The sequence below is a fragment of the Bicyclus anynana genome, chromosome 4 (genome assembly GCF_947172395.1).
Source record: "Bicyclus anynana chromosome 4, ilBicAnyn1.1, whole genome shotgun sequence".
Lineage (NCBI taxonomy): Eukaryota > Metazoa > Arthropoda > Insecta > Lepidoptera > Nymphalidae > Bicyclus > Bicyclus anynana.
The window spans coordinates 5,652,619-5,678,137 of record NC_069086.1 but is presented as its reverse complement, the minus strand read 5'-3'; the positions used below and the strand labels follow the sequence as shown (position 1 = coordinate 5,678,137).

At 37.1% G+C, this 25,519-nt stretch overlaps 3 protein-coding genes across 5 annotated transcripts; 1 reads left to right on the top strand and 2 right to left on the bottom strand.

Moving 5' to 3' along the window:
* Positions 1-1,067: 1,067 nt before the first annotated feature.
* On the bottom strand, positions 1,068-11,628 carry LOC112058448 (YTH domain-containing family protein 3). 3 transcript variants are annotated; one of them, XM_024099296.2, is made up of 6 exons: positions 11,389-11,628; positions 11,255-11,279; positions 9,693-9,824; positions 4,970-5,101; positions 3,310-4,847; positions 1,068-2,494 (listed from the first exon to the last, which is right to left on the bottom strand). In XM_024099296.2, the coding sequence occupies exons 1-6, from the start codon at positions 11,410-11,412 to the stop codon at positions 2,453-2,455; spliced, it is 1,893 nt and encodes a 630-aa protein (XP_023955064.1). In that variant the 5' UTR covers positions 11,413-11,628; the 3' UTR covers positions 1,068-2,452. The 3 variants fall into 3 exon arrangements, with proteins under 3 accessions (XP_023955064.1, XP_023955065.1, XP_052747587.1); XM_024099297.2 differs by having other exon boundaries at positions 4,973-5,101; XM_052891627.1 differs by lacking the exon at positions 4,970-5,101.
* Positions 11,629-12,261: 633 nt separating this feature from the next.
* Positions 12,262-15,188, bottom strand: LOC112058460 (ribonuclease H2 subunit B). The gene is made up of 5 exons (XM_024099313.2): positions 14,979-15,188; positions 14,373-14,582; positions 13,870-13,994; positions 13,331-13,505; positions 12,262-12,623 (listed from the first exon to the last, which is right to left on the bottom strand). The coding sequence occupies exons 1-5, from the start codon at positions 15,073-15,075 to the stop codon at positions 12,298-12,300; spliced, it is 933 nt and encodes a 310-aa protein (XP_023955081.2). The 5' UTR covers positions 15,076-15,188; the 3' UTR covers positions 12,262-12,297.
* Positions 15,189-15,889: 701 nt separating this feature from the next.
* LOC112058461 (replication factor C subunit 4) lies at positions 15,890-23,760 on the top strand. Its single transcript, XM_024099314.2, has 6 exons — positions 15,890-16,121; positions 16,215-16,490; positions 17,092-17,310; positions 19,355-19,514; positions 20,082-20,164; positions 21,109-23,760. Exons 1-6 carry the CDS (start codon positions 16,015-16,017, stop codon positions 21,314-21,316), a joined length of 1,053 nt encoding a protein of 350 aa, XP_023955082.2. The 5' UTR covers positions 15,890-16,014; the 3' UTR covers positions 21,317-23,760.
* Positions 23,761-25,519: the final 1,759 nt, after the last annotated feature.

The following is a 25,519-nucleotide window of genomic DNA, read 5'->3' as shown; positions in this document are numbered from 1 at the left end:
TAATAGTAAATTGAAATTAAAATTTATAAATAAAAGTTCATTTTTAAATTGAGTATTTCAATCAATCATGAAACTTCAATGAATAATAATAATAAGTTGAAGTTAACATTAATAAGTTGTAATACCTTGACGTTTAAAGGGGCTCAGAATAAGTAATAATAGATAACAATAATAAATAATAATCAAAACGGTGCACATTTTTGATTTCATTCAACGGATCATCATCAATTACCTCTAGTAAAACAATCAAGAGGGAAGTAGATTAAATAAATGTAAAGAAAAAAGAATCATTTATTACTTATTTTTATTAGGCAACCAACCTATTTGCTATGTGTCGATGTAAATATTTTCCATCATATAATTCTTATCCCAAATAAATCACAGATGAGGGTTTTTCCTTATGCCGGATCACGTACCTACTATTACTCACTCTTTCCCTATGGTGCGTGAATGTTCGATTGTGCCTCGTGGGTCCAGTGGTTAACTGTGGCAGTGGGGTTTCGAATTAAAAAGTCCTGGGTTCGAATGAGATACTTTTTTCATACTAAAAATTTTCAGCCCAGGTTTGGTAGTTGATACTTAGGTACTGTAACAACACTACTTCCCGGTCGCCATCATTATCATCTAATCGTGATAATTATAATTAATTAGTCAAAACATTATCACTCTAAGCCCGCAACCCACATGTCAGCGAAGCGGGTCTATAAGGATGCCTATAGCTTGGAAACTTCGTTCGTAACACTCCCGATGCTGCGCGCGTGTAGCGACGAATGAAAAACCCACGAGTGATGCAGTCTTTCACCCTGTCGCCCGCATATCATGGGAGTGTTATCAACGAACTTGCCAGAGGCCTGCCCTGTAATATTAGACCTTTACAATAGGCTGATTATAATAATGACCTTAAGCCCGCTAACCCCATAGATTTGGAGTCGGTACGGAGTACCTAATAATTCTATGGCTATCCCACATTGGAACAGCGTGGCGGGTATATGCTCTAGATACCATCTTTAAAGGAGGTAGGCCTAGCCTTATGAAAATCGGCATAATGAATATAAAATAAATAATACTTAACAATGTCTATGACAGTTTAATTCAGTATCCATATTGAACTCAATACAAGTTCACATTTCTTTATAATAAACAAACACTGCACAATACAGAAAATGAACATCAGCTATTCAAAGTTTAGTGGCATTTTGCAGTTTACGATTTTATTATAAAAATAAAATACATTATCTCAAGCATTTCCTTATTTTGTAACAACAAATACAAATATTGCATTTAAAATCAATTTTATATGTAATGCTATGAATACAATTAATTTCACATTTGAATTAATTTTCTACACAAATAATAATAAAAATGATTACATTGCCAAAGTGAAAGTTTAACAAATGACAAAAAGCACTTTAAAAATTAAGGTGGGAATTTAAACATACAAATAATATGTATAGATAAAATATAAATGGCAAAAAATGTACATATTTCAACCAATTTCTCTTTGTTACACTATTGTTGCTCTTAATAGTAGAAAATATTTCAACTTTTCCTTTATTAAAATACATAATATTATGTACAAACGTTTAAAAAACATGAACAATCAAATCACTAATTAAAAAAATCAAAGGGATAATAAAATTGGTGTTTACAATGATTTTGTGAATGCAATACAATTTGTGTTAGGTTGGGTCACAAATAAAAAATATAATGATTAAAATAAGATCGTGTAGCACTTAACATATGAAATTAAAACAAATGTATATAATGAGAGAATTCCTGTATGATTATAAAACTGTATATAAAATGTCCATGCACATCTCACGATTACATTTGCTTGTATTATAAAAGTCATACAAGTGTCCGTAGATAATTAGTACAAACAGTTTTTGCAACACACTGATCTATAAAGTACTGTTTGAACACTACACCGATTGCACTGCAGCGATGTCATCAAAACCGTCATACCCATTCGATTCACCAGTCCTTAAACAAAAGGAGCAACTCCTCTCACCACAGAATTTTCTATTTATAAAAATTACTATATTCCATTGATTTAGTCCACAAATTTGAAACAAAGTCCACAATTCCACACATCATGTGACATGGAACCAACACATGACAATTTATGACAATTAATTAATGTTCTGTTCACTAGTCATTATTTAATTAAACGTTCTTCCAGTACAAAATATTATTTAGCACAATTTAAATTTGTTGAATGTTTCTTTTTCTTAGCGAAAGCACTGTTCAAAAACAATTAATATAATCTATTTTTACAATAATAGTTCAAGTTGCGACGCGATCGACCAGTCGCGTCGTTGTGGTTCCTCATTCCAGTTTTGTGTATGCCAGTACATACACGTCTCGCAATGTGGTACCAATTATACACTCGAGTGCTAGTTGTCTATGGGGAGAAGCCAGTCCTCACATCATCCTCACTCGCCGAGTACGGTCAGTTACGAGGACGTCCTCGGCCGCGCGAACCGTCACGATCCTGGAAACCGAACGGATTTAATTCAAACAACGTTCTATAAAGGCTAGTTGACACTTTTTTAACCGACTTCCAAAAAGGAGGAGGTTCAAGAAAAGAAAGAAAAATGCGTTTATTTCGAAATTATGCCACACACCACAATATCTCCAGTACACCATGACATCCAGGACAATACCCTGCGATGTGTGGCATAGCCTTCTACGTTCGGCTGTATGTATGTTTTTTTTTATGTATGTCCAGCGATATTTTCTTTATTTATGGACCGATTTTAAAAATTCTTTTTTTGTTTAGAAGGGTTTCCTTCCAGGGTGGTCCCATTTTTTTCATTTTAAATGGTCTTAAATAAGTTCATCATCGTTCTACTAGACTAAAATTTTTTTTTTATTTTTTCGAGACGTGATTACATGAAAATATTAGTTTTCAAATATGTTTTTGACAATACGAGCCAAAACGCCTGTCGGCCATGACAGTCTATATTTCAACTGTTTCATGACGTCACTACAATAAATCCCAAACAAATAGAGCGTTTGACAAAAATATTAGATAACAATTATTTCGACGTTTAATACATCAAGTGTGTTGGTGACGACACAAAATGGACGACAGCGTTTTTGACGTTTGCAAAACTTGAAAAAATACGTGATATTTAAATTAAGTTTTAAAAGAAATCCTTAACTATTATTAACTGATATCGATTTATTTCGAACCCTTATTCCATGTACTACATGAAATTAATATTGTTTAGGTATATTCAATTTAATATGAGTCAACTACCCTATTAAAATAATACGAAGATGTTAGAAAAAAAGATACCGAACCTTGTGGTGGGGCCTGTAGCCGGAGTCCCTATCGCGATAGCCGCCATGGTCCCGATTGTCCCGCCCGTCGCGATCGTCTCTATGGTCGCGCGGGTCCCGGGAGTCGCGATGGTCGCGAGGTTCCCGCGCGTCCCGATGGTCCCTGTTGTCGCGGCCGTCGCGATGATCGCGCCCGTCGCGTCCGTCCCGCCCGTCGCGGTGGTCCCTATAGTCTCGATAATTGCGATAGCCGCGACCGCCTTCGTGTTCTTCGCGGCTGTTGTCCTGCGGGCTGTGGTGAGGGACTTTGCGCGAGTCCTCCTCCTCCTGGCGTCTCTCGTAATGTATAAAGTCGTCAAAAATGGAGGTGGAATGACAGTAACTATGCATAATACGTAGCACTTGGAGACCCTTGACGTGCGGAACCTCCTGAGTGTCGCGAGAGTTCGTCACCGGTTTGTTCTCATTGTTCTCTAGTTTGATATGACGCAGCTGAACATTGGGAACGTCTTTAACGTATATCCACCTAACGCGAAACTGTCCCTTCCACTTGTCCTGCGACCACACACTCGAGTTCGAATTGTAATCGACCGCACTGATCATGCGCGCCATGCCGCAGAAGTGGCCGCTGCCGTTCACTGAGAAAAACAGGTAGATCATGCCTCCCTCCCTCTCGCGGTCGCGAAACGCGGCGTCGAGGCGTTTGTTGCCGTGTTCTGTGCTGCACCAGATTTCGTATTTGATGCTGCGATGGATGTCGTCCTCGGAATACGACTTGATGACGAAGAAACGAGCGAGAGGGGCGCTAAGATCGAATTCCTTCGGATTATATTCGTTTTTAACACGCAACTCTTCTAGTACAGGGTTGGCGGGCGTCGGGGCGGGCGCGGCGGGCGGCACGGGCGGCGGGGGCGCCGGCATAGGCGGGCGCGGCTGGTGCGGCGGCGGCGGTCGCGGCGCGTGCGTCCACGAGGGCGGCGGCTGGTGCGGTGGCGGCGGGCCGCGCGGCAATGGCGCGGGAGCCGGCACCGGCAGCGGCACCGGCGCTTGCTGCGGCATCGGCAGCGGGGCCGGCACGGGCGGGGGCTGCAGCGGGGGCGGCGGGGGCGCCGTCACCACGGGGGCGCTTTTCCCTGCATCCCATGTACTGATGTCCATGTTATGCTTTCCAGGCACTATCGGCGGCGGTGGCATTCCTGGTCCCTTCTTTTTGAGCCCTCCCGTCTGCAAGGACGGGGCGGGCTTAGCCGGTTGACTGGCTATGGAGGCCCACGTCATCTTTTTGGGTTGCGATCCGCCCGAAACGTCCTTGAGCTCGGGCGTTCGGTCTTTGTCCACCTTGTTGTGCTCCCCGAGCGACAGCGCCTGCACGCCCGTCTCCACCGCCTTGACTCCGTCGGGCACGTACAGCCCATCGTTCCTATAGTAATCATCGTACTGTTTCGCACGACCTAATTGACCCCAAGTAGAGTAGTCACCGTTTCCGGGAAAATAATTAAATGTTGAAGGCTGACCGAACGCAGCTGTTGAGAATGGAGTGTTCGATGGTCCGAATACACCTGAAATTTGAATATCACTATTACTTTCCGTAAAATAATAACCCTAATTGCAAGTCCATTTCAAAATTGATGAGTTATGTATGGTTTGATCAATATGTGGTGGAACTGGAATAAATACTAGCTACCGTCCATGCCATAAGATTCGTGAGGATTGTATCCTCCGAGAAAAGTCATTGGGTCTGTTCCATTGGTGGACCATGTTCCATCCCCAACTCCGAATGCCTGATAAGGAAGAGCTGTTGTGCCATAATAACCTGGAACAAAAAGAGAAATGGATTTAGGTATAATAACGCGAAATTAATTTGTTACAACCTATTGATGTCAACGCTCGCCTTAAGTAGGGTAGGGTTGATGATTTTAACCTTATTTCGTTGTTGTTCGTAACGAATATTATTTAAGCCCCCTAACAGCTGCTGTCAACTTCGCATCTCGCAAACTTCAGTCCCGTCGTGACTACGATCCATCTAACTGGTTCGAAATACCGACATTAAAAATCTCATTATTTTATCGTGGTATGTACCCGTTTAAATAATATTCGCTTAGGAGGGTTGTTTTGCAAAAGACTAGAAAATTTCCTAACCAAAAGACTAGTCTGAACAGAATTAGATGAAGTCTGGCACAGAGATAGATTACACAGAAATAGTCTGGAATAGCACATAGGCTTTTTGTACCGACATTCTCGCGAGATCTAGATCTACGCAGCTGAAATAGTTGGGCATAGCTAGTACACAATAATCATCATCCTGTTCGAATAGCACGCTACAGGGTCTTTACTTATAGGAGAGTTGATCGAGAAGTTTGACCCACCATTCTGCTGCAATGCTATAGCCTCAATAGCTCAACGGTAAAGCGGTCGGACTCATCACTGAGGGGTGGTGGCTCGATACCCGCCCCGATGGACTATTGTCGTACCCACTCCTAACACAGTTTATGCCGACTAGTAAAAAAAAATCTGGTTAATGATTTAATTTGTAACTACCACTACAGATGTATCCACATATCAAATGTATCTTTGGTCTATTGGCTAGCCTGTGTGGTTTCGAATCACAAGGTCCTGGTCGAGCTCTGGTTTGGATTAGCGTGGTGGGTCAAGGTTCTATATCCTCTCTCCTAACAAGTAGCGAGGCCTGATCCTGTAGTAAGGTCCCTAATAATGATATGATCTTGAGTGGTGTGCATAAGGTTTTTAACTAGAGTATGCACTGTAAGTAAAAAATTAAAAATTGCTTGTCCAACTATGTAATCTGTGGTACAACATAGGTTTGTATTGAGTATTAATGGTAAGCAGTGCTTTTTGTATCTATGAAGTGCATACCACTGTCTTGAACCTAGACATCGTTCGTTCAACGACCTACAAGTCACATCAGCCTTGATCTTCATTCAGTAGCAAGTGAATGAGTGAATTCGAAGCTCACACATATAAATATCAAGGTTATGGCCGATAGTTCTATGTCCGCAGTTCGTGTTTAATTTTAGTCTATATTCATTCTATAAATATGTATTTTTTTATAAAAACTTTAAACTTATTTAGACTCGGTAATTAGTTAGTACTAATTTTTTTACTCCTATTGTATTTTCTGCGCGCATTACATAAATAACATAACATACATAGATATACACGCGTATAAATTAAGTCTGAAAGATTATTTTATTATACTAGTAGACAGACATAAAAAATAGATTATATAGCTTGGCAACTTCGTTCGTGACACTCCCGATGTCGCGCAAGGCGGGGGGCGTGTAGCGATGAATGAAAAACCCACGACTGATGCACGTCCCCGCACGCACGATTTCACACCCGCGCAGTCTTTCCGCCCGTCGCCCGCATATCATGGTAGTGTTGACAACGAACTTACCAGACTATAGTCACGTAAACTATAATTACAAATGACCTTCTAGAAGACACCCCGCGGTTTTACCCTCGGAGATCTCGTTCCAGAGGGAATATTGGTTATAGCCTATCACTTTTAGAAATAATGTAGCTTTCTATTGGTAAAAAAAAAAACTCAAAATCGAAAAAAAATAACAAGTGGACGGATTTGAATGAAATTTGCCACAAATAGATTATTACAGTCAAGAATACTAACGTATACTTTTACAACAGGCTACTTTATATCCCAGAGAAATTAAAATCTCCAGTGGAATAGTAAACATTCTAAGTTCTCGCAGACGAAGTCACGGGCATCATCTAGTTAACAATAAATGACGTTAGTCTACGTACAAACTAGGGCTGCAAATTATCCCCCTAACTATAGCTAACATAATGTAACATATAGACGAGCCCTAAGGAACCCCGTATACGATCAAACTTTTCGTCACAACATTTCGTCTAAACATATTCGTCAAATAATTTGATTGTCTGCTGCTTTCTTTGAAGCGTTTGTCAAACGTTGCATAATCAAGTTTGTCAAACATGTTCGATTGTTTGCGCCTGCCCTAATGTACCTCTTCACGTTGGCCAGTATGTCGACAAATAGGCTGGCCAATACGACCTTCACGTTAGCCAATATTGTGGCTATTACGAAACACCCACACTACATGATAGCCAACATATTGGCCAACGTACTGGCAAATATGAAGAGCAGGCATAAGGCGCGCTCTACATTCACAGCGTTCGCGCCTTACAGATCTTTCGTATAATACAGAATTCAATTTTAATTGTACTAAACACTACAATACTAAAGAAAACTATTTCTGTACTACTCGCCTAAGACTAAAATGTTTTTCAGATAGCATGGGTACAGTGACAGTCGCCTGTATGAAGTTCATAATACGTACAATACTAATATCGTGAACCGCGGCAAACTTTCAAGAGAAACGAACTGTCACCTGCACCATCCAACATGAAACGACAAATAATAACAATAATAACCTAGCAACATGGCACTAGCCGCAAACTCAGCCTTATGCTGTTGCATAGTGCACAGCGCAGATTTTCAGTTATTATTACGTTCCCTGATCGGTGTCGATATTCTTTGTGGCACGAAACATCGCATCCACATATTTTCGGCTCCACATTAGTGCCGTGAATTCTCGGCAAGAATCCATGCCCTGCACATTCACGGGATGCTCACAATTGTTTGAAGCCCGCCGCGGAATGGACATAGAATCTGCTGCCGCAATAACTTTGTTTGCTGTGTCACTATACCACTATACTATATGAGCCGTGAATGTGGATGTGAATGCGTGAACGTCGCGCGAAGGAGGCGCGAAACCTTTGTCGCGGGACAGAATACAGACTCTGATCTGGGAACAGATGTGAACGTGCGTGAACCCCGCGAAAACCGTCCACATTCACGTTCACGCCTGTTCACGGAGCTTCACGGCCCTAATGTGAATCCGGCAATACACACAACCTTCGCGGCGAGAATTCACTCCGTTGTAAGTGTAGAGCGCGCTTAAGTCTGGGCTCAATGGCATTCGAGTTCAGTGGCTAGAGTTCAAGGACGGTCGTTGGTATTTCGGTAAGGTACAAATACAAAATATCTTAGACAATTACTACAAACTACTTTTACTAACACACTGCATTTCTGTAAGCACATTTTTTGGCACAAGCACATTTTGTAAAACATAAACTAAAACTACGAATCATGCTAAATAATAGTAAATTATTTTTACCTGGCACCTGAAATGGTTTAGATTTAAATTATACTCTACTGGCTTAGCACCACCTACGATGAAGTCGGTTGAATTTAACCATCATTAGATAACAGTGATTTAAGACAAATATTTTATGTACAGTTTAACATAGTTTTCATCGGCTAATTATAAAAAAAACAATCAGTTAATTGAGCCTCCAAAAGCATCAATCACTAACTAGCTAACTAAATGATACAGGGGTCTAGCTTTGAGTATACTTGTATACAGGACACTTTGGCATCTGTATTATAAACATTCGTTTGAAGATACTTATGGTCTTGGGCTACGCAATCAAATTTAAGTAGTGGGTGTCATCATGCATCAATTATAACGGGATTTCCCCTAGTGTGAAATCACACTGTTCAAATATTTCTAAAAGCTCTTAGGCCTGCAATAGACACTCAAAGTATCTTAAGACAAAAGAAAGACCAATGTCAACCAAAACCAGTTAAAAAAATATCATGAATGAGAGAGCAATATTTCTAATCAGCCAATAGGCTGACAGTGACTTTTTCTCATGACTCATGTTGATGACGCATGCAACGCTTAACTCAAGTAATGCTTTTATACCTACTAAGCAGAATAAAGTGCAAGTTTAGAGTAAGCTGTGCCACTAGTATGGTTCCAAGTTTTTAGAACCTTATTTATTAACCTCCAACTCAAACAGGGGTGTTATAAGTTTCACGTGTCTGTCTGCCGGTCTGTCTGTCAGTCTGTCTATGGCACCGTAGCTCCTGAACAGATGAAGTGATTTCAATTTTGTTTGTTTTGTATGGAAAGTGACTTATGTGCGAGTGTTCTTAGAAATGCTGGATGAAAATGGGTTGATCCATTTAAAACTCCGGCGAAAGTGGGGAAGACAAACCAAATGTCTGCAAATATGTCTCAAATGAAAGCGCACTGAAAGAGAATATTGATGACTTGATTGAAAGTGTAATTAATAATTTCATGACCTTCGGAGTCTTTCAAAATATTTTCAATGAAAAGTTCTTCTTTTCTTTTCTTCTGGGCCTTTTCTGCAATTGGCCACTAAGGGCATACTTTTCATTGTGCGTACAATGAAAAGTAAGCCCTTGACTGTAACATTCCTGATGTTAAATGACGATGCAGTCTAAGACGGAAGCAGCTTGGATGAGATACAAGTTAAAATCATGCTTCTATACTAAAGACAAAAGTATTAGATTTAAAAAAGGGTTATGTACCTACCTGCCGCATTGTAGGGGTCGGCCGCTGACGAAATGGGTGGTGCATACGACGGCTGCTGCTGGTGACGCCATGATACCTCCGCCAACTCGTCCCCGCCACTCTCTAACTGTTGCTCCTTTGGTACATTTGTCACTGTAAGCCATTAAATAGAAGCAGGCGTTACTTTAAAATAATACATATTATAAATTTTAAAATAATACATTAAATTGTAGTGGTTTAAAATACTTAATGAAATCATTGACAAACAGCCTTTCTTGATCAGTACTTTTTACCAACAAAGAAGTTAGAAATGAAGGTAGAAATTGCATGTCTTTTCATAACTTATTTAAAATTTGTTTATAAAATGTTATATAAAATATAACATTAACCATATTTAATTGTTCTAAGCTTATAAATCAAATTTAGTTTCATTAATTTTATTTCATTAAGTTAGTTATAATTATTATTAGGTGTGAAATGACTAGTGATTTATCCCCTCATTTTTAATTTGTTGTTGGTAAACAGTAGACATCAAGTTTGACTGTAGTATAGATTTTCTATTTAGTCTATAATAGTCTAACAGAGACTTTGATCAGGAAACCCATAGAAAACATAAACAAAGTTATCTTTTCTTATTGAAACCTAGTGGTGCACAGCAGATAAAGATAACATTGGCAAAATTATCTACAACAGAAGCAAGATTTTGAAGATGAATATAAAGTGATGATGATGATGATATGTAAGGAGATAATAACATGGGAACTTGTGTAGCATAATAAAAATTTTTACTCAAGAATTATGTAATGCTGAATAGATGTACATTTTTATAATAAAGTTTACTTATTTATAAGCTATGTTACTGTACATTTTCATCAAAATTTCTATAGTAGCTTTTGCACATAGTAGCAACACAAACTTTCACATTTATAATACAGACAGGATTGTAAATTGCATTACTAGAACAATGATCACTATCAGCTAAAGTTAACTTTGGACTAATGATACATTCATTTGGACAAATGATACATTCATAATGAGTAAATTTAAAATGTAGAAACTTTATTTGGGTACTTTAGTCAGGTTTTAGAATCAAATTTAACAATTCAAGTTTGTTAATATAGGTAGACATTTATTATTATTATTAATCTATTATATAAATTAAATTGATTCATAGATTGATTACAATGTTATGTAATTATTAATAAAACTACAACATGCAATCTAAGAATACCACTGACTAGAAACAACTATAGCAAGCTACTTGAGGAAATTATAAAATAAATTATAAATATGTAACAGATGACATTTGAATGCTATGTCGACCAGCACACGTATGTTTGAGTACGTAATGAATAACATGATTTATTTACTAGTACAAGTGGTTTCTCTGAAAAGCGATAAACAGTGATGAGTATGTTTGTTAGTGAGTAGGTATATAAATAAATGAGAAAGTGAATATCCGATGACGCTCTCGAGGCGACGGCATCACGATACCGGACGCGTGAACCGAGCGCCGAGTGCCGACCGGTGCGAGGTCCTTCCTACTCACAAAACACCTGCAACGTCACTATAACAACTCTTACCTTGGTTCCCTTGCCCTTTCATCCGCTATACGCCCGACGAACATGAAACAAGAAACACAACTGCGTAAGATTCACGCCAAATAACCGTATAATCACACGTAAATAATGCACAAATGAGCATAAACGCGAAATACCTGATCTGACACGCCTGCTGACATTGGCCGCGATTTTAGCGTATTGAGCACTTTTTAAAGTCTTTACTCACAACAATATCAATATTAATCACATGAGTTTTATTACACAGTATCCGGTGTGTCCGAAAATCACTTAAAAATAATAAAGAACAAGGTAATATACAAAGAAATGTCCAATGTCCGAAAGGAATAGGAACAAAATTGGACGTAGCAATGGCGAAGACAATTTTGATTTTGATGGCGACTATTTAGTGTTGCCACTACTCAAAACGAAAAGTAATAATCTGATCTACACTTTATTAAAAATGTATATTAGAAATAAATTGTATAATATAATAATATGAAAGTTAATCATTTTTGTGTTGTGAAATAATTGTTCTAGGTATATTATATTTGTGCTTATGATTACCATTAATTTTTACTCATATATATAAAAAGCTGAAGAGTGTGTTTGTTTGAACGCGCTAATCTCAGGAATTACTGGACCGGGACCGATTTGAAAAATGGTGTTAGATAGCCCATTTATTGAGGAAGGCAGGCTATATACTATAGCCGTATTTTTACGGGAAGGGATGTCTGTTTCTATTTCACACAAACAACGTTCCACCACTGATACCTTATAAGTGCAAACTAAGACGAAATTATATGTCTAGAAAGTCCATACAAAAGGCCCATGTCCTGAAGTGGACGTCAAGTGTCTGATACTTAAACCATTAATTTGATGGTCTAAGGTCTGATATGATGATAATGAAATTACTTCAAATAAGATAAATACTAATGATTAATACTTTTTTTGTTGTATAAACAAATCCTTGGGTATTTATATTGAAATCAGAAATATTAATTAGCATTTTAAAATAAAACAAAATCCCGATTATAAATAAAATTATTTAATCAATACATTTTTTATCACTTTTTACAAAAAAATGATGAAATAGTTTTAGTTTTACTAGCTGCTTTTTGTCTAGCTTTTTCTTTTGCTGTCAACGGCTTTTCCTTTTTAATTTCTGTTGTTGTGTTATTTAAATTGAGTTTTATGTTTTCAGATTCTTCATTTAAAGTCAAATCTAGTTTAACTCTTTTATTCACTGCTTCTGCTTCTGCATCAGATTTTCTTTTGTTGCCAACATATTCAATTTGCTCAGCCTTAAAATCAAATTTCTTTTCCAGAAGATCAGCAATATCTTGTTCAATATAGTCTGATATCATCCCATGAGCATATCTTAGGTAAAACTCTGAAATAAATTGAAAACTTACTAAATTATCAACAATCTTTTTGTTAATGTGTGTTGCTTCAGCTACCGCTAGACCTAAAGTAAACCTAATGTAAATAAAATAAAGAAAGGAAGTCTCATGTGAGCTTTGATAAGATCAGCTCCTGTGAAATTTGGTGTTGGCAAAATAAGGTGTTGCAAGCTGGCAACACTCAATAAATAAAATACTATTTTCAATTTACCATCAATTTACAGATAAATAAATGGGTAGACAGATGGAAATGGATGGAGTGTCCTTTGATTTGTGAAGTGTATCATGATCATGAATCATTTTTGATTTATAAATTGTAAAAGAAAATTCCATTTCTTTTTTCTGTGTCTATTTATTTACTTTTCTCTCTTTGATTGACAAATAGGGGATTCCCCATATAAAAATATATACTGATTTTTTTTTATTCATCATTATCAACCCATATTAGGCTCACTGCTGAGCTCGAGACTCCTCTAAGAATGAGAGGGGTTAGTCCAATAGTTTGCCATGCTGGCTCAATGTGGATTGGCAGACTTCACACATGCAGAGAATTGAGAAAATTCCATGGAATGCAGGTTTCCTCTCATGATGTTTTTCCTTCACTGTTTGAGACACGTGGTATTTAATTTCTTAAAATGCACACAACTGAAAAGTTGGATGTGCATGCCCGGAATGGACCCTTACTGATTTTTCATACCATCGTCAATATTTTCATTGTTGACATTGCTTGATACAAAGGTTGCTGACACCGCTCCAGATGTTACATGGACATTTTTTTCTCTCAACACAACAGCCAATTTACGTATTTTGTTTTCCAACCAATTTAATGTCTTTTCTTCATTATATTTATATGCTTTTATATCTTGTGGACCCTGAAAGTTAAACCATTTAATTACTCATTCATTCACTTCACAAAGTTTTTTACCACAATATTACACTATAGTAATTACAAGTGATATTACCTACCAAATGCACAACTAAAATTATGTGTTGTTTATCAAAACTAATGTGCATGTTGGATTAATTTAAATTATTTTTACAGAATTATATTAACAATTTTTTTACTTGTATTATTTTTTTTTAAAAAAGAATTTTTGTCATATCTTTTTAAATATGATCAATATTCCCATTCCCCTCCAACTAGTTGGGACTAACTGTATCAGGAGTGGGTACGACAATAGACCAACGGAGCAGGGACCAGACCCCTCAGTGATGAGTCCGATATTTTACCAATACCTTTAAATCTGCGACAGCATCTAAATTTGGGATGAAATCCAAGATTTTGTCAAAACCCTTCTCTGATAATAAATCTTCCAGAGGTATAGCTCTGTTTGCACACTGTTCTCTCAATCTTGGTAAAACTATAAAAAATAGACAATTAATAGGTAACATGTAATTATTACAACAGTTTTTAATTTCACAGATATTAGTTAACAACTTTAAGCCTAATTGGAAGTTGAAATAACTGACTGTTATAAATATTAAAATTTGTCTATCAAAATCTTCTAACACACTAATTCTATCACTAAAACCCTGAACTTCAGATACTAATTTACTACTTATAAGTTTGGTATTTTAGTGTAAGTGACAACTGCAGTTGCTGCTTGAGTAAATGAACCCTTACATAAACATAAACCTGCTAATTGGCATACAAGATAAATCCTGCTTCCATTAGAAAATCTATGTACATAAGAAAATAAACTATATTTGGTGAATATATGAAAGTATTGAAGACAAACCTAAAAACAATGGATTAAACGGTGTCACCATCATAACACTGCCATCAGACTTCACTGTATCATCAATGAACCAGGATCTGTATGGCTCACTGAAGGTAACAACCTCATACATTTTATGATGAAGATTATCCAGAACATATTTTGCTGGATTCCCATGCGCTGGATGTGGCAGTGTGACAATTCTAAAGTTATCATTATCCAGCAATGATTCTGTAAACATTAAGACTAAAAGTATTAAAATTAAATATGAATAGTAATAGGTTGTTGGGAGTCCCTACAAAAGGCCTATGTCCTGCAGTGGACGTCCATCGGCTTATATGATGATGATGATGAGTGACAGGTATAAAATTTTTTTAGTATTATCCACATAATCACAGTGGAAATATGGCAATAAATAATATACACAACTCAATGTAAGTTGTGGTCAACAACGAACGTTAAACAAAATATAATTAAACACAAACTTGTGCATGTGTGCGCTCAGTGTTGAAGCCGGATATTATTTTCGGATCACTTTTGCGGTGATTTTGTAGGAACATAACCTATATATAAAATTATCTATAGTATATAATTATCATAGGTACAACATATAAAAACTTAATTAACCTTTGATAAACAGGATCCAAGAGTTCTCTACGCGTTTCCTTATAATTGAATCTTTTGTGTCCGAAATTAACGCCTTTTTTTTTGATCTCGTGCCCATTTTATATAGTTAATTTAATTCACATTTAGATTGTGATTCTATTCTAAATTAAATAATATAAATATTTACCAAAAATTATTTCCCTTTCCCGCTAAAAAAAACAAGTCCAATTGTCATTGTCAATGTCATTTTTTTGCCCATAGACAAAAAAACTTTTTTCATGGATTTGACTACATATCTTTTGTACATTAACAAAAAAAAAATTTCAACATATTTTTACTCTATCATTTCATTCATCATCATCATTTATTCCTTTTAAAAAATTTTAACAATGTTAATCAAAATATAATACAAAACACTTTTAAAATCATACATACATACAAACATCTATAATGTCAAAGATTAAAATTTTTTAAGAAAAAAACTCCCCCGCTGCGTTACATTTTGAGTGCCCAATCAACCGGCGCGGGCGGTCAGGGTTCCAACTTCCACAGTTAAGAACAAGGAACATACTTACTCAGGAGGTTAGGAACCTCCTCACACTATGGGCTGTCTCCAAGTATCACTGCCTTCTGTATCCGACCCTTGATCCAGCAGCTAAGCAAAAGCTTCTTAAGGTGTTGGTCGAAGCTTATAGAAATATAGATAATAAAAACATGTTATTGTTTGGCGCAAAATTCTCCATACACGAAAATTTATAACACGAGAAATGTTCGTATTTTGACGGCCAAACATAGAACAATCTCTTTTTATATAGTTGGTTAAAAATGTAACCCTGAAAACAAAAACATTGTCTATAGGAAGCGGTCTACCAATCCCACAATCCGTCACTGTCATTTGTCAATGTCATATTACATTCAAACGTAATAACGTTGACGTCAAAATTCAAATGTCAAAACACATTCATTTTGCCGCCGGAAAATTATTTTGTAATTTGTTAAAAGTTATTATACCTTACTTTCATATTGGTATTGCTTATTTAGTTAAATAATTAATAAAATGCAAGCGTTCTTGAAAACTGGAAAAATATCCAGCGCTGATAAGCCATCCTCGTCAGGTGTTAAACCTAGCAAGAAAAAACCTCCCGCGCCTTGGGTAGAAAAATAGTAAGTTGGACTCATTTATAATTTTTTAATTGCCATCACAATTTAATGTATTTTGTGTGGTATTTAACATTTTACACTTTATTTACATTTTAGCCGTCCAAAAACAATAGATGACATCGTTGACCAAGGTGAGGTTATTCAAGTGCTCAGAGAATGTTTGGCCGGAGGAGATCTCCCGCATTTGTTGTTTTATGGGCCACCAGGGACTGGCAAGACGAGCGCCATTCTCGCAGCGGCTAGGCAACTCTTCGGAGATATTACAAGAGATCGTGTATTAGAGCTAAATGCCTCTGACGAAAGAGGCATACAAGTCATCCGCGACAAAGTGAAATCGTTCGCACAATTGACTGTTAGCAGCACCAGACCTGAGTAAGTACATTTTACAAAATGTTTTGGCTATGCAACAGATTTTAATGGTGTTTTCAACAATCTATGGAGATGTCGCAAACCATGGAACCAATGAGCAATTATTGTAGAAAGAGCTCGGCGTTTTTTTTTTTACTTTTGCCTTTTTGTCGTAATTAAAAAGAACGTTTATATGTGTTGTATGTCATGGTACAAAGTTTCCACATAGATACAGATACCTGAGTATCTCCTCGTCTGTACTAACATTGAAAGGAGATAAAGTTGAGGTTGTTAAAATATGTATTAAATAAAGTACAAAATTTGAAAATGAAGCCTGTTTTTATTTTATTAAAGTTTAAAGTTGTAATCTCTGAATCTATTGAACTTATCTTTTACCAATAGTAAGTTACATTATTGGTGATCATAGACTATATTTTATCCCCATGTTCCCATGGGAACAAACTAAATGGGTGAAACCCTGGCATCTGCTTGTATATTAATATGATAATAAATGTTTATTTCTTACATTGCCGATTTTATTTCTGTAGAAAAACTGTAACAATAATAATATAATAGTAATACATTTATTTAAAATCCTTAATCAAAGTTCTATAATTTATTTCAGTGGCAGACCTTGCCCTCCATACAAATTAGTGATACTTGATGAGGCAGATTCAATGACTACAGCGGCTCAAGCAGCATTGCGTCGCACTATGGAAAGAGAGACTCGTACAACACGCTTTTGTCTCATTTGCAATTATGTGTCCAGAATTATTCCACCTATCACCAGTCGATGCTCCAAGTTCAGATTCAAGCCGTTGGCTAGAGAGAATGTCATTAAAAGGTATGTGATTTATAAATTAATATATCATCAAACAATGATGAATGAAAAAAAAGAAAGATTATGATATATCAATAAAGTTATTTGTTTGGAGTCATAAAGTAACTAAATTTGAACTGCAGAAATTCATTAAAACAGCCTTGTTACTTATTAACTAAATGACATCATTCATTAGTAGGTATACTAAGATCACATTTAGGCCTAAGATGTGTATTAGTAGTATAAGATCACATTTAGGCCTAAGACGTGTATTAGTAGTATTAGATCATATTTAGGTCTAAGATGTGTATTAGTAGTATATGATCATATTTAGGCCTAAGATGTGTATTAGTAGTATTAGATCATATTTGGGCCTAAGACATGTTTTAGTAGTATTATTTGGGCCTAAGACATGTATTAGTAGTATTATTTGGGCCTAAGATGGGTATGAATGGTAACTTGTACCTCATCTGCCTGCTTCAATCTAAAACTGCATTGTCACATAACATCAGTCAAGAGTAAGTTTTTTATTGCTAACTAAGCCACTACAATAAATCTATATCTATACTAATATTATAAAGAGGTAAAGTTTGTAAGTTTGTAAGTTTGTCACATTTTTTAAATGGGGTAATCTTCGGAACTACTGGTCCGATTTTAAAAATTCTTTCACCAGTAGAATGCTACATTATCGGGGAGTGCTATAGGCTATATTTTATATTGATATCATATATGTTAGCCGAGTTATCACAGTTTTTGTCATACAGGTCGGACTGAAAATCCTCTTAAACAGACTTATTCGCATGCGCTGCCTTGACTATTGTGTAAAATTGAAATTAATGTATGGAGACTTTATGTATCTTTAAAAGTTCTACAAAAAAGTCCGCGACACCATATATCTATCTTCTAAATATTAGCAGATATACCTTTTGTGTTTTAAAAATTATTAATTTTATATACTTAGGTTTACGTCATTATTTATACAACTAAACTTTAATCCTTATTAAAATAAATTATTTAATAATCACAAGGATATTATGGAGATAAGATTTGCCCTTTACAGTATGTTAATTACTTAAATAGTTTCGGAGATAATACAAAATTTCTAAAAGACGCAGAAATTCCGCTATATGACGCCCGGCGCTTTCATTTACGTAGTTCCCGTTCCCGTGTCTCGTGGGGATCAAACATAGCCTATGACACTTGCAAATAACGTAGCTTTCTATTGGTAAAACAATTTTCCAAATCGGTCCAGCAGATCCAGAGATTACCTCCTACAACCACACGAACTTTACCTCTTTATATTATTAGCATAGAAGTCTCTATTTCTCTTGGTCATACCACCACTCTCGAAGGACTGGGCCGATTTTGCTAAAGGTAGGAGTAAGATAGAGAAGTTACAGGGTAGGGTAGGGTACGGGTAGGGAAGCGTAGGGGTAGTGTAGGGGTAGGGTAGGTTTAAGGCCGGGTTTAGGGTAGTGGTAGGGTAGGGGTAGAGGTAGGGTAGTGGTAGGATAGAGGTACGGGTAGGATAGGGAAGTGGTAGGGTAGGGGTAGGATAGGCGTGAGATAGGGGTACGGGTGGGATAGGGGTAGGAAAGGGATAGGGGTAGGATGGGGGTAGGGTGTAGGTAAAGTAGGGGTAGGGTAGGAGTAGGTTTGGGGTAGGGTAGGGGTAGGGTGGGGGTAGGGGTAGGGTAGGGTAGGGGTAGGGTAGATGTAGGGGTTGGGTAGGGTTGGGGTAGTGGTAGGGTAGAGGTAGGGTAGGTTAGGGGTAGTAGTAAAGTTGACATCGAAATTTACGCGGACGAAGTCGCGGGCGTCCGCTAGTCTATAATAAATATACAATATAGTCTACAATATATATCTTTTTTCCTTCATGAGACTGCCTACTGGAAGTCCATGCTTAAGGGAAATCGTGTTAAATATGGAAATTATAAATGTAACATAAAATACATCCTATCTAGACAAATATATACAGATCCAAAGTAAAGCTTGCTTCTGTTAAATATCATAGTTATTACATACATAGTTACAAGTAGTAGTAGTAAGTAGTTTGTATTACTTCAAGGTTACAAGACGTGTGTGTAGCTGAGGGGGTGGATGTAGGGGATGGAGAAGTTCTCCATCAGGCTGTTGATACATGCGAAGGAGACATGCGCCGAGCACTCACTGCTTTGCAGTGTTGCCAGCGACTGCTTGGGAAAATAACTTCGGAAGGGTTGATTGAGGTATGTGAAACATAATACACTATAGCAGTTTAACAAAGCTTGCCTTACCTTTAGAAATAAAATATTATTGTCGGTGGAGTGCACTTCATAGAAGCAAAAAATGCACTGCCTACCCTCAGTTTTTCCTTTTTCTACAATTTGTATGCCTACCATAGTTATAATCTTTGTGCACGTCACTGATTGGTGTGATCAAGGTTTTTAACTAGAGTATTTTAAATTATTATACAAAATGGAAAATTACTACACCAATAAGTTAGTAATGAGACCTTAAGGTATGTGGTGCATTTTTGTGTAAGAAGTGAATGACTCTGGTTGTACCAACTAACAGATATACGACAATATCGTGGATTTTTTTTCCCCATTTATTTTTGACCTAGATTATTACAATTAATATTAAAAATCTTGAAAAAATTTAAAACCTGAATAGCTGTTCTTTTTGCAAATACTACATTTTTCATAAGCTTCATATTTGCTTTACTATTAATTTAAGTTGCAATTGCTGTTAAATTATATTTTTTAATAGATAGTTTTATTAAATAGATTGTTTTTATATATTGTTACTCGTAGGTAACAGGCCTAGTTCCCGATAAACTGATCAATGAGTTCCTCAGCATCAAGAACTACAATGAACTAGAAAAGTATGTTGAAAAGTAAGTACCTAACTAATCTATATATGATACAAAGTTAGATTAAACTAATCTTTTTTTTTTTTAACTAATCTGGGTGAATCTGGATAGTCTAAAATAGCACAAAGACTAATTTTTATCCCGATGTTTCCATGGGAATGTGATTGAACGGAAGTGGTAGAAACCGCAAGGTAGATTTATTTACTACTACCTGCGCCTCGCGGTGTTTGCCGTGAAAAATTATAAATAAGTATACATAATATTTAATTTTTCCGAGATAAAAAGTAGCCTATGTGTAGCTTCACACATTAGCATTAAGTTCAGTAAAAAGTAACAAAGATTCATACTATCCTAACCATCAGTTTTTCGCAAATCTCGGGAAACCATGGATTTTTCTAGACAAAGAGTAGTCTATGTAATAATACAGGGTATTATCTATTTTCATTTTAAATTTCATTCAAATCGGTTTAGTAGTAGCGGCGTTAAAGAGCAAAAAACATCCATACAAACTTTCGCGTTTATATAAATATCCTACCAATAGGGCAGTAATCTATTTGTCACCTGCTCATCAGGCCGTAAATCATTTCCCTATGTTTTTCGCGCTTGGACTTATGGGTCTTTTGGCGCTGCTTCGTGGAGGGCCTAAAAATTAAGGAAATGTAACGATAAGTAACGTTTTTAAACTTCAAGGATTTGACAATGTTTTAATATTAAACTATATTTACTATATGTTCCTTTTTAGGTTCCATTGAACGTCTGTGTTGGCCACAATATCGGTTCTGTCCTTTAAATACATATTTACGTTTGTGTGTATGTTTGTTCCTCCTTTACTTTGCGGCTACTGATTACTCTAAATTAACACATGGCTACTTTTCATCCCGGAAAACTCCATGGTTCGCGTGGGATTTTTGAAAAACTGAATTGCACGCGGGCGTCCGCTAGTTGGTAATTTAAGATATTCATTGCAGTTTCCTCATGGAGGCCTACTCCGCATCACAACTCCTAGAGCAGCTAAGCGCGACCGTGGTCAACAGTGGCCACTTGACCAATAAACAGAAATGTGTCATCAGCGAGAAGGTAGCCGTCTGTTCCCATAGACTCCTAGACGGAGGCGCGGAGGTTATGCAGCTTACTGACCTCGGCTGTACTATTATTATGGCGAATAATAATCCATGATTTTGGTGCTCTGGATGGATGGCTGGAAAATACTGGGCGTTTTCAAGATAGTCTATTATAATAAAAAAAAACAGTGCCTTAGACCACACCATTGATGTAACACTTCTTTAGCTCTCCATCTTAACGTCTCGTCTATTACAATTTTCGTAACGCATTCTGCCCAAGTAAAGCGTGGATAAAGTAATTTACTTCAAAAAGCTTACTTCGATATTTCTAGAACTTGGATATAGACATGGCAACACATTCCGAAAATTTTTTGTTCAACACATATTATGTTTGTGTCTAAGGTCGATGGTTTGTGTATTGTCTGTACCTACCTAATTATAGGCAACAGGTACATCATTCTAAGTATCTTTTCAGTTGGACGTCATGTATTTCATTTATACATACATACACTACACAAGCTATGTGTGTAAATGTGTGGAAATGCCTGATGGTGTTGGGGAGGATTGTTGTTATTTAACTGTACCTACTGTACACACAAATATGGACAAGTACATAATCTATACTAATATTATAAAGCTGAAGAGTTTGTTTGTTTGATTGAACGTGCTAATCTCAGGAACTACTGGTCCGATTTAAAAAATTCTTTCAGTGTTAGATAGCCCATATATCGAGGTAGGCTATATTTTATCCCCGTATTCCTACGAGAACGGGAACCACGCGGGTGAAACCGCGCGGCGTCAGCTAGTAATAATATAAAAAAAATTGAATGATGCTGAAGCAATATTCTGTTGTGCACAATATTTTCGGTAAATTGAGTTTTTAGCATTTCGTTTTTTTTTTGTAATCGTTGCAGTTACTTAACTATATTAACTTCGTAGTATTTTAGACTTTGGATCCGCCCTCATAAAAATTACTAACATGATTTTTATAATTATGTGCATTTTAATTTTATTCATAGAGACCAATTTTAAACATAAATAATCGTGTTCTTTTTCGCTGTTCCCCTTTGCACGTTACACTCCGGTAATCGCTGGGGTGATTTTACGTCACTGAATAAATTTAATTGAAGTCAATATACTTACTCCAATATTAGTGTTACTGTTTTAAACTGGCTATGCAGGATCTTTATTTTGCAATGGTGATACGTGAACAGTACCTAGATACGAGTAAAATTAAAACTTTTATATAAATTTCATCATGAGGCCTATTGGAAGCCTGGGAAATTTAAATCAAAATTTTTGGGATCCATCAGGAAGTTCCGTGTTCGTCATGTCTTCATACTTCCTCTATTCTCTTCTTTGTATCTTTGACGAGCCAGGTTGCAATTCAGATTCTGATTCGGGAGCAGTATCTTTTGTTGAATGATAGGGGTAGGACAGAGCGTCAGTTATGGAAGTATGGACTTACTGCACCTTAAAAGTGTCTTTTACCAGTAATTCATTCCATTACGTTGCTTAAGAATTTTGTAGATTTTCGACACGGTTTTTGGTTCAGTATAACTTTAATTAATTATCAGTATTATAAGTTTGTATTCTATGACAAAATTTTCTAGAACCAAAATTATTGAGAATTCAATTTGTTTCAAAAAATGTCCTAATATTTTTTTGTGAGTAGTATATTTAGGCCACTTGAGCGAAAATTCTGTTTCCACCCCAATAAAGCGGCTGATGCTTCTAAGCATCAGTCCCTGTATACCCCAAAAACTTGGTTTAAGCTAACCCAGGCTCCAAGATGAAACAAAAAAAAAATATCTGCCGTTTATTGAGGCTAATAAATGAAGATTTCAACGGACTAGAGGTCATTCTGGATTTACCTCGCATAGCTTTATCGGTTTATTATCAGGGTAAACTAAAGGTAAACTTTATTTCAGATTTTCATTTTTTATATTATGTCAGACTTGTAGACAGGATTCATTAACCGACTTCAAAAAAAGGAGGAGTTTCTCAATTCGTGTATGTGTTTTTTTAATGTTTGTTACCTCAAAACTTCTTAGTAGTTTTGTGTTAAAATCAAAATACTACTACTAGGTCTTTAAAGTCCGTTCCATTTTTATGTTAAAACGATTATTTGTACATCACAAAATGTGTTTGAAATAACAAAAAGTCCCAGCCAACCTTAAAAGCTAGTTTTAGGTTTGTTCGTTCATCAATGGACGTTTTTGTGTAAATCACTCTAATGCTTAGTTTTTATCGCTGCTCTTGCAAAAAGTGCCTTAAACGTTTGTTCTCACATGAGTGTTTCGTGCTAGTAACGTATTACACGAATTATGCAATACATTCCGACTTTATTAATTACTCACTCTCGATGAAAAAATATACCTACCTACTTGTATTGTATTTTTATAAATAGCAGAATCTTTGATGCGGAAAATGGATGTGAATTGTTCTTATTAAAATCAATACTGAGAAACTTTAATGTTGATACTGATGTTTTAATATTGTATTCTGCGAATTGTCTCATTGTACCGAGTTTACAGTAAATAAATGTTTCGCAAGCTATGGCAGTTTTTATTGTTATTACTTTACTTGCTACGATGTTCTCTGAAATTAAGGTTTTTTCGCATTGGTAATCGTTTTTTTTTATAACAATGGTATGAGTAAACCGTGAAGCAGTGTCGTTAGGACTACTTGTTCAATAATTCATCGGCCATCGACATAAAGATAACTCGTAATGGTCGATTCAGTTCAGGCAGGTGCACAACAGGCCGGTCGACGCCGGCGTCGTGGTACTACCATCATGGCTGTAGTTTACGCTCACGTTCATTTCACTTCCGCTGACGGTTGAACGGACGAGCGAGCGAGCGAGTAGGAAAGAAAGAAAATAACGTTCTTCAAGAAAAGATAATATCGGGTGGCGTTGCGCGGCGGTTCGCCCCACCACGTCACGGTTTGCGCGCGCACGCACGCCATTGGTCGGCGCCGACCGCCGCTACTCCTACCCCGCCGCACGCGCAGCGTCTAGCTTCCCAGATTTCAAATCTCGACCGTTTATTTCGTGGTGAACGGCCGAAGCGCGCGGTCGTGTCGCGTCGCCGGAAACGCTCGGCCACATTTTATTACCTGTTTTTTTTAAACACGGCAACGTGCTAACTTATGCACGTTGATGGACGTTCGGTTCGGTGCAACGTGACATCGCGAACGATTAGTGCGTGCAGTGCATCGTACCACGGATACCGCTGCGGCCGGCGTGAACGTCAATTTCTTTCGATGAGTGGAGGTTTAGTGCATGTTTTTCCATCATGACTAGATCCACACTCATCCATGGAAGTTGCGATGCTCTTCGTGCGGCGAGGACGCGGGGCGGATGGCGTGCGGTGATCACGGACGGCTATCATTACCTGCGCACCGCTAATGATACGTTGGCGCAGGTACGCGCTGGCTGGAGGTAACTACCTGCCCGCGCCGCTGCAATGTCGTAAAATTCCGGTCAGCTTAACAGCTTGTATTCAGTGAGTTTTTTTGCTATCGTTTTTTTACCTCAATAATGTTGCCGAAGGCAATTTATCATAGGCGGACAGGTAAAGTATTTTTAAAATTGATTGTGATGTATTTCTTTAGCGTTTTAACAATATTGTGTTCACGATGTCGCGCGAGGGGAGGGCGCGGCGGGGGACGCGAGGGGCGAGGTGAATAGCGGCTCGAGCGCATCTGCTCCTTCTAAGAAAGGCCATTGTGGCGGGTCCTGGAGTGGTCAGTGAGGTGACGTCACAGGCAGGGGCCGTCAACCTGACGCCAACGACCTACCCTTTACTACACCGAGCGCATTGTTTGACTCGTTCAAACAGGACAATCGTTATCTTTCACACGGTTATGCAATTTATAATTAAGTCTTGCGGTATTACCAAGGTGAAACTTAGCACAGGTAATTGATTGATTTGGGATTAAGAATATTTTATACATAAAGTAAAATAAATTAAAATTTGAGATGGTTTAAATTTTTATAATTATCTAAGTTTAATTTACAAATACATGTCCATGACTAAAGTAGCTTGCGTACTTTGGCTGAGATGAATAAATGGATTTTATCCGTTAATGTGAATTGTAGGTTCACGAAAACCAAGGTCGCTATGGTTATCAATTAACACCAAAGTATACCTAGGTACAGTATCAATCAAGATTTTTACTATTTTTTAGTTCTTAAAACAGCAGCAAAGAGGCATCTTGTACTTTAAGGCAATCCTACTCTTACCTAATAGACTCGCGCTTGACACTATTTTATCTAAAAAACGAAAGATTTTTTTGGTAATCAACTGTACTC

What these genes read in the sequence shown, in the direction of transcription:
- LOC112058448 (XM_024099296.2), bottom strand. Translation starts at nt 11,412, where the DNA reads ATGTCAGCAGGCGTGTCAGATCAG. An exon ending in CAGCAGGCGTGTCAGATCAG is followed by an intron (nt 11,280 to 11,388) that starts GTATTTCGCGTT and finishes TCGGGCGTATAG; the next exon opens with CGGATGAAAGGGCAAGGGAA. An exon ending in CGACCCCTACAATGCGGCAG is followed by an intron (nt 5,102 to 9,692) that starts GTAGGTACATAA and finishes TTTTTGTTCCAG; the next exon opens with GTTATTATGGCACAACAGCT.
- LOC112058460 (XM_024099313.2), bottom strand. Translation starts at nt 15,075, where the DNA reads ATGGGCACGAGATCAAAAAAAAAGGCGTTAATTTCGGACACAAAAGAT. An exon ending in TTGGATCCTGTTTATCAAAG is followed by an intron (nt 14,583 to 14,978) that starts GTTAATTAAGTT and finishes TAATGTTTACAG; the next exon opens with AATCATTGCTGGATAATGAT. An exon ending in CAATGAAAATATTGACGATG is followed by an intron (nt 12,624 to 13,330) that starts GTATGAAAAATC and finishes AATTTATTTCAG; the next exon opens with AGTTTTACCTAAGATATGCT.
- LOC112058461 (XM_024099314.2), top strand. Translation starts at nt 16,015, where the DNA reads ATGCAAGCGTTCTTGAAAACTGGAAAAATATCCAGCGCTGATAAGCCA. An exon ending in GCGCCTTGGGTAGAAAAATA is followed by an intron (nt 16,122 to 16,214) that starts GTAAGTTGGACT and finishes TTTACATTTTAG; the next exon opens with CCGTCCAAAAACAATAGATG. An exon ending in AGAGAGAATGTCATTAAAAG is followed by an intron (nt 17,311 to 19,354) that starts GTATGTGATTTA and finishes TATTACTTCAAG; the next exon opens with GTTACAAGACGTGTGTGTAG.